This window comes from Corvus hawaiiensis, chromosome 3 (genome assembly GCF_020740725.1).
Source record: "Corvus hawaiiensis isolate bCorHaw1 chromosome 3, bCorHaw1.pri.cur, whole genome shotgun sequence".
Classification (NCBI taxonomy): domain Eukaryota; kingdom Metazoa; phylum Chordata; class Aves; order Passeriformes; family Corvidae; genus Corvus; species Corvus hawaiiensis.
The window spans coordinates 63,188,626-63,201,103 of NC_063215.1; the positions used below are offsets into that span (position 1 = coordinate 63,188,626).

Below are 12,478 nucleotides of genomic sequence, written 5' to 3' on the forward strand. Positions count from 1 at the left end.
TGTTTAGCAGTGTTTGTGTTGCTGGACTTTTTAGTTCTTAGGATATGTCACTTTGCCTCACAGCCTTTTGACTTTATGAAACCAGTCAAATGGAAAGTAGGAATCTGTTGATAGAACTGAACCAACATTCAGTCATTACCTTGTTTCCTTTAGGACATGCTAAAATGAAGGAATCCTATGTAATCTCTAACGTAGATTAGACCATATGTTGTAGTAAACCAAGATAGTTTAATGTTCAGATTAATCATTAATTAAATCGATGGTAATTTTCAATTAAGTCACTGATTAATATCTATAGAATAAAATCAAAAAGTTCATAAAAGACTAACCACTGCCTAATACCAAGACATGTCTGAAAGCATAAGAAAAATATTTTTTTTCTTAAACTGAAGTTTGATACCTGCAAACAATACCTTCGCCTTTCTACTCTCTACCTCAATATGCTTTCTGTACTGTTGACTACATGCTTTGGACAAGCTAACATGGATGGGAAGGTGAAGTGGCATGAAACATACAAGAATGTAAGGCTTGTTTCCATCTTTGTCCCACGTAGCCTGTCCTGTTAGTAATACAGTGTTATGAGTGCTTGTGGTGTTGTCTAGCTTAGGATTTATGATGATGTCTGTATTGTTAAGTAGGTTGTAGGGTCCTTTGATCTGTTTCATATCAGGATGAAAGTTAGAAACTCACTCTGAAAACCAGTGATTTTTACAGAGCTTGAAAATATTATCTAAGAGTTCCCTAAAGGATCAGAAGTCTTGTTGTCAAGGGAAAACTTACTTGAGCCTCCTTTTGCTTCTCTGAGCTTTGAACAGTTATGGTCCAGGACTGTTGGAGAGCTCAGGGCTAGTAACACATCAGCTTTGTCAGTATCTTTTGTCATCCTCCTCATTCTTCCTTCCTTTCGATCCTGGTAGACTTCCTGTTGCCCCATATGGGGGAATATCTGTGTATTTAAACTGCATAATGTTATGAAATGTGGAAGCAAATAGTGCTAGTACTGTAGAAGAACGTTTATTTTCTACAAGGTCTTCAGTTTTCCTCCTTTAATGGTTTTTTAAAATTCTTTATTTCTCCTGGCTATAAAAGTATGGGTAGATATTTATTATTGTAAATAGGTTATTTTATAAATTTGCCTTGAATTAAGGCAAGTTTCTTGTTGCAATTGACTTATTTTAATTTGAACACTGATGTTTACTTTTAGGAGAATCTGATCTAAATGGAGCAATTACAGAAGCTGGGAAAACTTATGAAGAAATTGCCAGTCTTGTAGCAGATCAGGTAGGAGTATTACAAATGCAGTGGCATAGTGTGTACAAACATATCACCTGTTTGGATTACTTCTGACTTTTCCTCTTGTATTCAAACACAACTGCTAGTGCTGTAGAGCAGTTAAATAAAATTGCTATTAACACTTTTAAATACACTTTCATTTCCTTTTCTACTCTATGTCAGCTCAGGGGGAATGTGTTGAGAGGGTATTTCTGTGGGTCAGAAAGCCCATACTCTGTTTTCTAAAATACTAAAATGATCATTTCCTCTTTTAGTGTGTTTATTTTCTGGTGTCTGTGAACTGTCTTCATTACTGACACAAAAGAATGATATTTAATTAAGGATAGAGTTTTTGCCTTCCCTCTGCATTCCCCAAATGTCTACAGGATCCAGATTTTGCTGTTGCTCCATATGGGGGAATACCCGTGTATTGAACCTGTTCCATTGCCTTGACATGCAGACATAAATCGATGTTTAGCGTGTTAAGCCTAAAGTCTCCAAAATGCAGATCCTCTTTATCTCAAGGGTTAGTCTGAAAGTTCTTCAAACACCTTTCCAAACTGACAACTAAGAAGATGCTCCTGTGCATGTACATATTTGTATATGTAAACAGGTTGTACTGGTAAGTCTTCCTGGGTGAAAACTCAAGGCAGTTAAACCTCTCACTTGGTGAGCTAGTGTTGAGTGAAACAAAGAACAGAAGCAACTGCTCAATGACGCTCAGTGCCTTGCTCTAAAAAGCTTATATTTAAAAAAAAAACCCTTTCAAGACTTGCATAAACAATTAATACTTTGGTTCGGATTTTTTCTATTGATTCCTTCCCTTTTCTCCCCTTCGCCCTTTCTTGGCAACATAATTTCTTTTCTGTGATGTAAATATGCCACAGATACTTCTACTAATGCTTATGCTTTGTTTATTAGCCAAAGAAAGATCTTCACTTTTTGATGGAAACAAATCATGAATATAAGGGATTTCTTGGTTGCTTCCCTGACATCATAGCAGCTCATAAGGTATGTGAAGAGCCTTTCCTTTTAAGGGCTGGGCAGTAGAGACAGCAGCAAAAGTGGTGGTATGGTACCCTGCCTTTGTGCAGCAGCCTGGCCCTTGCTGCTGAAACACTGAACGTTTCTGTGAAACTGGTGTGTTGATTTTTAAAATAAGAAGTACTTAGAGGGGAGGGGAAGGGAAAGGAGGGGAGGGGAAGGAAGCTAGGATTTCTCTCGAGATTTGAGAATATCATGACTTTCTGCTATAGTAGAGCAGAAGAAGGTTCATGATTTTCTTCAGATTGACTCATGTCCCAGTGGGGTGAATAGCAGTAGTGTAATTTGTAATATTTGAGCCTTATATGGTAGTTCATAATAAAACCATATAAGTATTGAAGGAAAACTTGTGTACACTTATATGGCTGGTTTGCTGTTATGTGATACATAATCATGTACTGCCTAGAAGTTTCTTTAGTATCAAAAACCAGAGACTAGCTCTAAGCTCTAACATTTCTGGGGGGAAGAAAAAACAAACAAAACACCAGCAACAAAACCCCACCACTTTGTTCTCTGTAATACAAAAGTCATGGTGTATAGTTTTGGATATTCTGCCCTTTTTTTTTTTGGTCATAGAGTTTTCCTTATGTTCATGTGTCTGCTGCAATGTATTTCAGGAAACAAAATATTGTGAAGTAAATTAAAAAATAAAATTAAAAATATTGTGAAGTAATTAAAACAAGTGCACCAATATGTGGGTTTGGGGTTTTTTTTATCACTTGAAGTGTTAAGTGTATAGAACAAGAACATAAGAACATACTTCTGAGAGCAATGAAGATAAAAGCATATCAGATTTATGTATTCTTTCTTCAGGACATTTACAGTCCCTCATCCCACAGAATCATTGGGGGAAAATACCATAAAAGGAGGAGAAATGTTTTTAAAACTTGAAACATAAGCCTACTGCCAAGAGACATGTAAATAGATTCTCTTGAATGTTGTTTGGCACAAATACCTTGTGCAGGGGACGCGTATCTTTTTATGCTTGTTATTTATGTGACACAAGGATTTTTCTGAATCAATGGCTATACACTGCAATGAGTTGTAGTCTCTTGAAAAGTAGTTTTAGGTCGCCTCATCTTGTAAAATGTGCAAATAAGGTTCTACAGGCATCTGATAGTTTGAGGCTTTTGGATGCTGGTCATGTTGATTTATGTTGGTCAGCTGTAATTTGAAACTTGGTCCTTTTGTCCTTTTTGTATATATCCTTGTGTATTACAGCCTGTACCAAACTCAGTTTGCTGATGACTGATCATGCCTGTGTTTGAAGTCACTTTTTTCAAGGACCCTTGAAAGCAGTAAAGTGAAATAACAAACTTTGGATGAAAATGTGAGAAGGCAGAATCAATCATTTTGTGTATATATGTGTATTGAATGCAAACTCAAAATGTAGCTAGTGGCATTTCAGATTACCATGAAGACCTCTAAGTTGACTACTCTTTTAATCTTTCTGCATTTGGTTTCTACAGGGAGCAATAGAAAGAGTGAAGGAAAGTGACAAGTTAGTTGCAACCAGTAAAATAACGCCACAAGACAAACAGAACATGGTGAAACGTGTCAGTACTATGGCTTATGCACTACAAGGTAAACCAAATTTTGAGTTAAATGGCAATGTTGTAGACCTCGGAAGGACTTCTGTTAAGTAGCATAATTTGAAAGAAAATCTTTTACTACCAGGAATAAAACCTGGTCATGGGTTGTTTGTGGGGGCTTTTTTGGTGACCTGCTTAGATTTTTCTAAATTGCAGTTATTTTGCCTTCCCCTTTTTCTTTTTAATCTCACATCACTATTGCGAAAGACACATGTTTTGAAAATGCAGTTTAAAAACCTCAAAACAACTATCCCAGGCTGATTCTTTTATTTGGAAGTGATAATGTCTCGAATTGAAAGTATGGACCCTGGTGCAAGAAGAAAGTCATCATGAGCCAAAGTGTTTTTCTGACTTTCGGTTTAGTCAGACATAATCCATCTCCCATCTGAGATGCTTGTTCTTTTGGATAAGATCTTTATTTCCTGGATGTTCTTTGAATGAACTTTTTCCTCTTTAGATTAGAGGTGTTGTAAATATAAGGTGCAGCACACCACACTAGAAAAACTGGGGAATGAGGAGTCAGGGCTCAGTCCTGCAGGATATCAAGTCATTAAGTGCATCCTGTTACTGACTTCAATGAGATTACTCATTGCTGAGGGGGTTGCATCTTTTTTGGATGATTTAAAGTGAAGAGTACTCGATATATTATGTGATGAAGTCAGAGCAGCGCACAAACTTGATTTTAAAAACAACCAAGAACACTCCCCACCTCCTTCTTCTTAATCACAGCGACGCAAGAGGATTGTGCTGTATGTGTGGTAATTGTGGAAGAGACCTCTAGGATGACTTTTACAATGTAGAATATTTCTTCTCCCTCCATTGATACCTCAAAATATATTTACCTTCTTCTTTCAGCCATAAGCTGTGATCTGACAAGAGATGTAGAAAGTGGTGTAAGATGTTACAGATTCAGTAATGCTGTTTCTCGGGTGTCTATTGAAACAGTCTCAGTCAAGAATGGGTCAGACACTACTGGTTGTATCTTTTTTTTGTTCTTTTTTTTTTGAGCTAATTATTTACAGCTGTTGCTTACAACTTGATATCCGTACCCTTGGAAATCTGAATGTCCTAGCCAAAATTGTGTTGGAAAATCTTCAGGAAGGATCAGTTACCTCAGTAGAAGAAAATCCTGCTTGTATTTTTTATCAAATCCTTGTGCACCTGAGTATTGTAATACAAGAACCTGGCTTTGTCCAGGAAGTGTCTGGATTGGTGTGTAATTGATGCCCTACCAATTTGACAAACAGTTCCATTATAACCTGAGTGCTGCAGTCAGAACAGGTTGTGGAAGCATGAGAACAGTAACTGTGATGGTAGGGCTGGACACTGAGCTTGCTGCAGAGTAACTAACTTGAACTGAGTGAAACTGTTCCTAATTATAAATGCTTCTGTTAAATAATTTGTCTCCTGGATCTGATTGCAGCTGAGATGAATCACTTCCACAGTAACCGGATCTATGACTACAACAGCGTCATTCGTCTCTATCTGGAGCAGCAGGCACAGTTCTATGAAACGGTAAGGGACAAGGCTTCAGCACTGTTTGCTTGGCACATATTGTGCTGCTACTTTTATAGGAAATACTCACAGAACTTAATCCATGCTCCAACAGAGCAGATATTTGAAGAGTTGTACAAAAAATTGTAAAAGGAATTGTAAAAAAACCTGAAAACTGAAAGAATGAGTTAAAATAATATCCTTCTGGTTGCAGCATCACCAGTTTCCTTGTACCAATCCTCTCTCCCCCAGTACATGTTCACATGGGGGGTCATGGCTTCCGTGGGAACTGTGGGGAGTGCACAGGAGCTCTGTTCTGATGTTTCAGCCTTGCTTCAGCAGGGAGGTGGGCTTCCTGGAAAATCTGGCTTTGTTCCTGTAGCTCTCTGGTGTAGTGCAGTGCTGGATAAACAAATAGGCAGAATAACAGCCCTGCCTACAGTGCTTTCTCCAACACAACTGGAGCAGTGAAAGTACCAAATTAACAAGGCAGAATGTGTATATATGAGAAGTCTTCAGAATGGAATGTTTTGAGAGTCCTGCGTACACAAACCCTGCAGTAATGCCTGCAGTTTTTTGTCACGAGGGAACACCTAATTTCTTAGCCTGCAATAATTTCTGCACAGTGTAAAGTGACTACATATTCTTCTATTTCTTTGTTTCAGATTGCACAGAAGCTGAGGCAGGCACTCAGCCGCTTTCCTGTGATGTAGAGAATAAGGAGTATTCAACAATAAAGAACAACTCCAAAGTGCTTTTTTGATGTGGGGGCAATGCTAATAAAAACTTGTTAGCCTTTGCAAAAAAAAAAAAAAAAAAAAAAAAAAAAAATCCTCAAAACCCCCAAACCAACAAGAATCAGTTGTAAAAAAAAGTATTATTTAAAATTTTACTTTATCAGCCTAAATCGTACAATAAGACTCTCCTATCTTGAAAGCTCTCCCATTTGTATCATTATTTAAATAGAAACAGCTAGTTAATGCTGTCAGTTATAAGGATCTAAATTATCAAACTGATATGTTGCCATGGACTTCATGAAGACTTGTCTATCAGATGTTCTTCCAAAAACTCTGGATCAACATCAGAGTTACAGATTTGTAGCTTTTTTTTTAAGTGGGACAGCAGACAAACTTGAAAATGACTTAATACTCATTATATTCAATTGAGCTCTCCAGCGATTCAGTAACCAGGAGGAATTATATTCGTGTATGTTTCTGGCACATGTTCATGATAATCTCCTGAATGAATGCTTTGTTCTTAAGTTTTGCCTCCCATATGCAGCCATGGCATCCTGCTCCCAGTATGACTTCTGGTAAATATAAACCATTCTTCCCTCTCTTCTTTTTCCTTCTAACTACATCTTGTTCTTGTGGTGCACCACCTCAGACCTTATGTCAGGCTCGCTTTTTTACTATGCACTGTGTAAGAAGACAAAGTACAAACAAGGAACGAGCCATTCAGGAAAGTGTGAAAAGCAGTTTTCCATACCAGCACTTTGACACCCCCAACGTTATGCCATAAGGCACTGGTGTTTCTCAGTGCTGCAGAGGGCCAGCTTCCCCTCTGACAGTTTGCAGTGTTTCAGCAGAGGGGACACTGCCATATCTAACCCCAACTACTAAAAGTCCCAAATTCCAGCTAAGCTCAGGTCTTCGTATAGTAGTATGGTGTGCTATTGGTTCGGGTTAACTTTTTGTTGCCTTTTAACGCAAACCAAAAGGTGACAAAAGTACTGAATAACATCATTAATTATCACACAAACTCTGTTCTTTGATCATCATCTTTTATCAAGTGACTCAGTATCCTCTTCCATACTACTGAATACCGTTTGAGGCCTTGGCTTTTCACAGAATCAAACCAAAAAAAGCCACCACCAACTGTGTTCACAATGGGCATCAACTACAGTAATTCACTTCTTGCCACAGGCAAGCAGGAAAGCCAAAATGCAGGTTTTGCTAAAATGTGCCTAGAAAATAAATATTTTAGTTAAAAAAAAAACCAACTAAAAAAGGCATTTTACCAATAAGCCATTCTAAGTGACGGGTACAGTCTGCCAGTTCAATAGTTGCCTTACTCTGTTTTGCATTGGTTTTACTTTTCTGTGCTAGAAGGAAAATCTGGGTCTGCCTGAATAACCAAACCAAACAAGACTAAGCCTAAGTCTAGATGCTTCTCAGTGTCATGAGTTTTGTTCACCTTTTATAAACCTTGTCTTTTTCTCCTTCCAATTTTAGTTGTTTGCTTCCAAAATTCCATAGCGCAGTGTTGTTTGATACAGCCATTTAAATATGTACAAATTGTAAAGAATGTGTATAAATGTTTTACACCAAATGTAAGATCTGCTTGCATGTAGAAGCAGCTTATATAATAAATTGTTACAATGTGTACAGTAAATTCTGAAATCACTTTTTCAAGCCAGCATTTTTCTAGCATTTGTATATTCACTTTTTGGTAATGAAATCTCTTTGTAACCGACTCTTCATTTGGGAGGGGGAAGGGGGTTCTTTTTACCAATCTTTAAATAGCTCCATATGCACTAAAGTTGAAAGTTCTTTATCTTGAATAGACTGTTTTGGAATCTTAAGTGTAAGCTCTGCATTCCCAGTGCAGGGAAGCTATGACAGTAGCAACTGTGTCAGATGCAACATTTTGGCAAAAAAGAAAAAAAGAAAAACTGTTTAAAGACTTCTAGTAAAATGAAGTTAAATTGATAATAAATATTTATGTATATCCACCAGACTATTTTATCTTTTTCTTTGAAATCATCATGTTGGTTTTTAACAGGGTGAATGCAGTATGAGGCAAATCCTCCCTGTAGCTTTTCACCAGCTAACACACGGGCCAGCTGAGGAATGAGAAAGCCTCCATGTGTCTTCCATAAAGCAGGCATCCCAACTGGATGGTATAATAGTACCAGTGACTGCAAACCAGCAAAGGCTACGCATATGTTGTAAGCTTTCTTTATTCAGGTCAGTCCAGCTCGTGGTTGATGGAACCCTCCTGACTGCAAATAAGTAGTAGAGCACAGTGCTACTGTGTATTCCTGGCTGTGTGTCAGCATGGTGTTGACCCAGAATAGAAACTGGATGGTCTTTGATATTTGTTTTTTTAAATTAGACATGAATAGTGGCGTAGTTTAATTGCATGAGTCGGGGGCAACAGAAAACGTGCATACTGAAGATGTAGTCATAGAACAGAAAGAGCAAGTTAATGTAAGACTTGAGCAGTGCTCTCCTGTGTTTTGTTTGTCACAGCTGAATAATTAGTGTCTGCAGCATCAAAAAGCCTTACTACTGTTTCCTGGCTTATGTTTTCCTTCCAGGGTGAGCCAAACACTGGCACTAGCCCAGTGACTTCATAAAAGACACCAACAGTCCACACTGTTTGGTTTAACTTTATACTTTAATTGCTCATTCCGTTACTGTAACTACGTCCATTTTTTTAAAAATAAAAATGTAGCTGTACAGAGAGGAATGCTACCTGCATGTCTTGCAATTAATCCAACATGGGATTAGACTGCAGCAGCAGACTTTGTTACATGGTATGGTTTTGGAGGTGTACTGTCAACTGCAATTAAGAGTTCTTCAATGAGTCAGAACTTTACATGAGTACAGAAATTTTTGTACTACTGAGTAATTCCTGTTTGCTGTGACAAGATAATTGAGAAAGTACTACATAACATACACTTCATTCTGTAAATCCTAATTAATACATCAATTTTACTGCTACCAAAAATAGTCTAGTTCAGACTCTTAGAAGGAATTCAGACTAACAGCCTTGTAAAGAAAACTCTCACAAAGAAAGAGGTGCATCTCTTGTGCTGTGGCTTAGTTTGACATACACCAGACACTCAGCCACTCTGGATTGGCCAAAATTACTCCCTCCACTGCCTCAGGGCATGCAGTCCAGCAGCAAGGAAAGTATTTGCTAGGCAAGTGTCCTGCTACTGCTGCTTCTGCCTTTCTCATGGCTTTCCACTAAGACATAAACATGCACCAGGCAGAAGCCAGTTAGTTGGGAAGGAGTGGGGGGGTCTTTGGGCAGTTGTTTTTTCCATGTACTTTCCTATAACTCTTCTGATAAAATTAATGCTAATACCTGGGGTATTATTAGCATATTAATTACTTGAGCAGAAACAAACCTTTTTTCCTGTCTAAACAACCCCTAACAAAAACAACCTTACAGAATTAGAAATATATTGACTGGCTGGTGACCAGTCCACCCATTCTGTCACGTGGCAATATCAGTTACACCCAGACTGTTTTAAAGAACATCTGAGTCACAAACTTGGATTAGCTGTTTTCTCCCTCTTTTTTTTCTCCCATGGCTCTTTGTACATGAGTTGTGACTCTGAGATCTTTGAAGTATCTTTGGGATACTGAATTTAAACTGGCTTAATTTCCTTGTCCTATAAAGAATGTGTTTGCCTATTTTCCATCTTCTGGGCCTTTTAAACCTTTCCTAATTGGCCAGATTTTTTAAAACTGTCCTAAATTTTTTGCATTCCTTCAGATTCCAGCTACTATACTTACTGCCTTCCTGCTGAACTTTCTGAACTCTAGGTTCTTCTCATCTACAGGGTTAAAAACTGTTTGCTTTACAATAGGATTTATTCATTTCTTTGAACTGGTCCTGTCAATCTGAAGCCAGCTTTCTCATTTTTACTAAATATTATTCTTCCCTTATTCTAACCTGTGGCTGTATTCTGTTAAAATACATTTTTGTATGTCACATTTTTCTGTCAGGACTGAAGCAAGACTCTGTGTAATACTTACTATTTTCTGTTAACAACAGATTTCTGGTACCCTTAGTTTTCCTTTTATACCTACCATCTTCAACAACTATTCATTTTAACATATATTTATATGTTAAAACATATAACTTGTGATCCTTGTGCATTGCCAGCTCATCAAGACCTTTCTGGACCCATCAAAATTTATTGCACTCCTGACATACATTGCACTACATTCACTTTGTTGGCATCTCTGAGACCTGTATCCTCTGTAGAGCAGGAGGGGGTCATTGCTAGGATGTCCTTGCCGTTGTATAAGACTGTCGTGAGGGCTTTGGCAAGCATGGCACCCCCTTACGATACTATCAGCACTCACAGCTAAACTGGGAATCTGAAATATCTTATTGGCATTTCTTAAAGTCCCTTAAAATCCTTATGTGAGAATCCAAACTTTGTGTTTTGTTGGGGTTTTTAAACCTGTCACTATAATGTCCAATGACAGGCTGGAAACAAAGCCCAAAATGACAGCGTGACACTGTTTATCCAGTGTTCATCTATCTCTATTTTACTGGTTTTTATCAAATTCTTTCCCAGCCAGACACAGAATCTTGTCAAGTCTGGTGCATCCATCAAGTTTAACTCATCAAGTTAAACTCTTGCTGAAGGAAAAGCTGCCTCAACAATAAGGGCAAAACAGGAGTGAGGGTCATTTTTCTAACTGTTGACTAGTTCCTGACTAGTTGAGTCATATTTTTAAGCTCAGTAAAGATTTTGTTTAAAAATTCAACAGCTGGGAGAGAAGTGAAAAGATAAACTTAGCATCTGTTGCAATATAGTAGCAAAATATAAACTAGGCTGCTTGCTGCTGGGATGCATTTGCTGAGCTTGACACACTGCCCCAGAAGATTCCCACCTGCTTGCACTCACCAAGACTGCACCACTCTGGACTGGTTATGCCAGCAGAGAAAACTGAGAAGTAAGAAAACTGTTCATGTGTCTTCCCTGTTTAAGTAGTGATGCTTTTCTACCTGGTTACAAATTGCACGTAGTAAACTTAAGGCAAGGACTTTTTTCCAAACCTTTGGGAAGGAGGTAGGTCTAGAACATTTCTTCCCTACTGTGAGCATGTTTATGCTTACTTGGCAATAGATAAACTATTGGGGTAACAACTTGTGCCAGTCTATCTGCTGTCTTACAGTCTTAATGCTTGGCAGAAAGGAAACAACAACCAAAAAAGCTTCACAAACCCACAATGCAACTGTTTATGAAAGTCTTCCAAAATTTAAACCAAATTCACAATCAGTAAGAGGAGGTTGCTATCCATAGACTGCTATACCACAAAATAAGTCGGCAGGATGGCTGCAGGACTTGGATCTATTCAAATGTGCTGTAAAATCAGCACTGGAAAAGGGGAACTTACAGGGACTGCAGTGGTTTCAGAGGGGATTGAGGGTCTGCTCCTAGAGTAAGAGTGGAGTTCAGAAAAGCTGTTCGTAGGTGTTGTCTGGCACAGCTCCCCTCTGAGCAAGGAGTTTATATTGTAATTATTGAGTGTTAGAATCCAATAAAAATGACTAGTGGTCTTAAGTAATTTTTAAAATAGTAAAATAAAACAGCCCTTCCTGAAGGGGATTTTTTTGTCACAGGGAAAAAAGCCAAAACCCAACCCACAAGTAAACAGTGTATTGGGTGTTTGCAGGGGAGCTTGAGCAGACACCTTCAGCTGCACACAGGCTCTGGGCTGTTTCTCACTACTCTGCGGGTAGAGAACAGTAATCAGCTCAGGTCCACTGCTGAACCCTGGCTGGGTCCGGGTGTGTGTGTGGCACCCAGGTCTGGTGATGAACTCCTCTGCAGCATGGAGAAAGACAAGACAGATGTACACCATCACTGTCTGGTTCCACCTGAGCCCCCAGGATGCAACTGCCCCTCAGCTAGCCCTCTGTGGCCAGCTAAGATCATCAAAGTGGTTCTGCCCTGTGCTTTGCCAAAGAGGCTGTGCTAGACAGCTGCTGGCCCTGAGGGCAGAGAGAGGGTGTTGAGTGTGAGTGTAGCTGGCTTCTGGCATGGTGAGGAAATAGTCAGAAAAATCTGTCTCAGGATACCTTAGATTTTTCTCCTATGGGACTCTGGCCACCACTAAATTAAACTCAATAGCCGGCATTAGGCTATTAGTTCAAGTGCACATAATCAAACAAAAAGTAATGCAATCACCCTTATCAACAGGTATAGATGTGCCTCTTAAGGCAGCAGGTTTAAAAGTAGTCATTATAAAGGTTTCTCTACAATATGTTGTATCCTGACTCATCCATTCTGAGCAGCAGCTTCTAGAATTAAACGGAGA

The 12,478-nt window shown here is 38.6% G+C and overlaps 1 protein-coding gene across 2 annotated transcripts in view; it reads left to right on the top strand.

Annotated features, from left to right (window-relative positions):
* The window catches only part of SNX9 (sorting nexin 9), a 60,404-nt gene extending 52,608 nt beyond the window's left edge, over nt 1–7,796 (top strand). For both annotated transcript variants that reach the window (XM_048297931.1, XM_048297930.1), the window contains exons 14-18: nt 1,205–1,281; nt 2,194–2,283; nt 3,786–3,900; nt 5,332–5,423; nt 6,068–7,796. In XM_048297931.1, the coding sequence (XP_048153888.1) occupies nt 1,205–1,281; nt 2,194–2,283; nt 3,786–3,900; nt 5,332–5,423; nt 6,068–6,115 (422 nt within the window). In that variant the 3' untranslated portion in view covers nt 6,116–7,796. The remainder of the gene's footprint in view (nt 1–1,204; nt 1,282–2,193; nt 2,284–3,785; nt 3,901–5,331; nt 5,424–6,067) is intronic.
* Nucleotides 7,797–12,478: the final 4,682 nt, after the last annotated feature.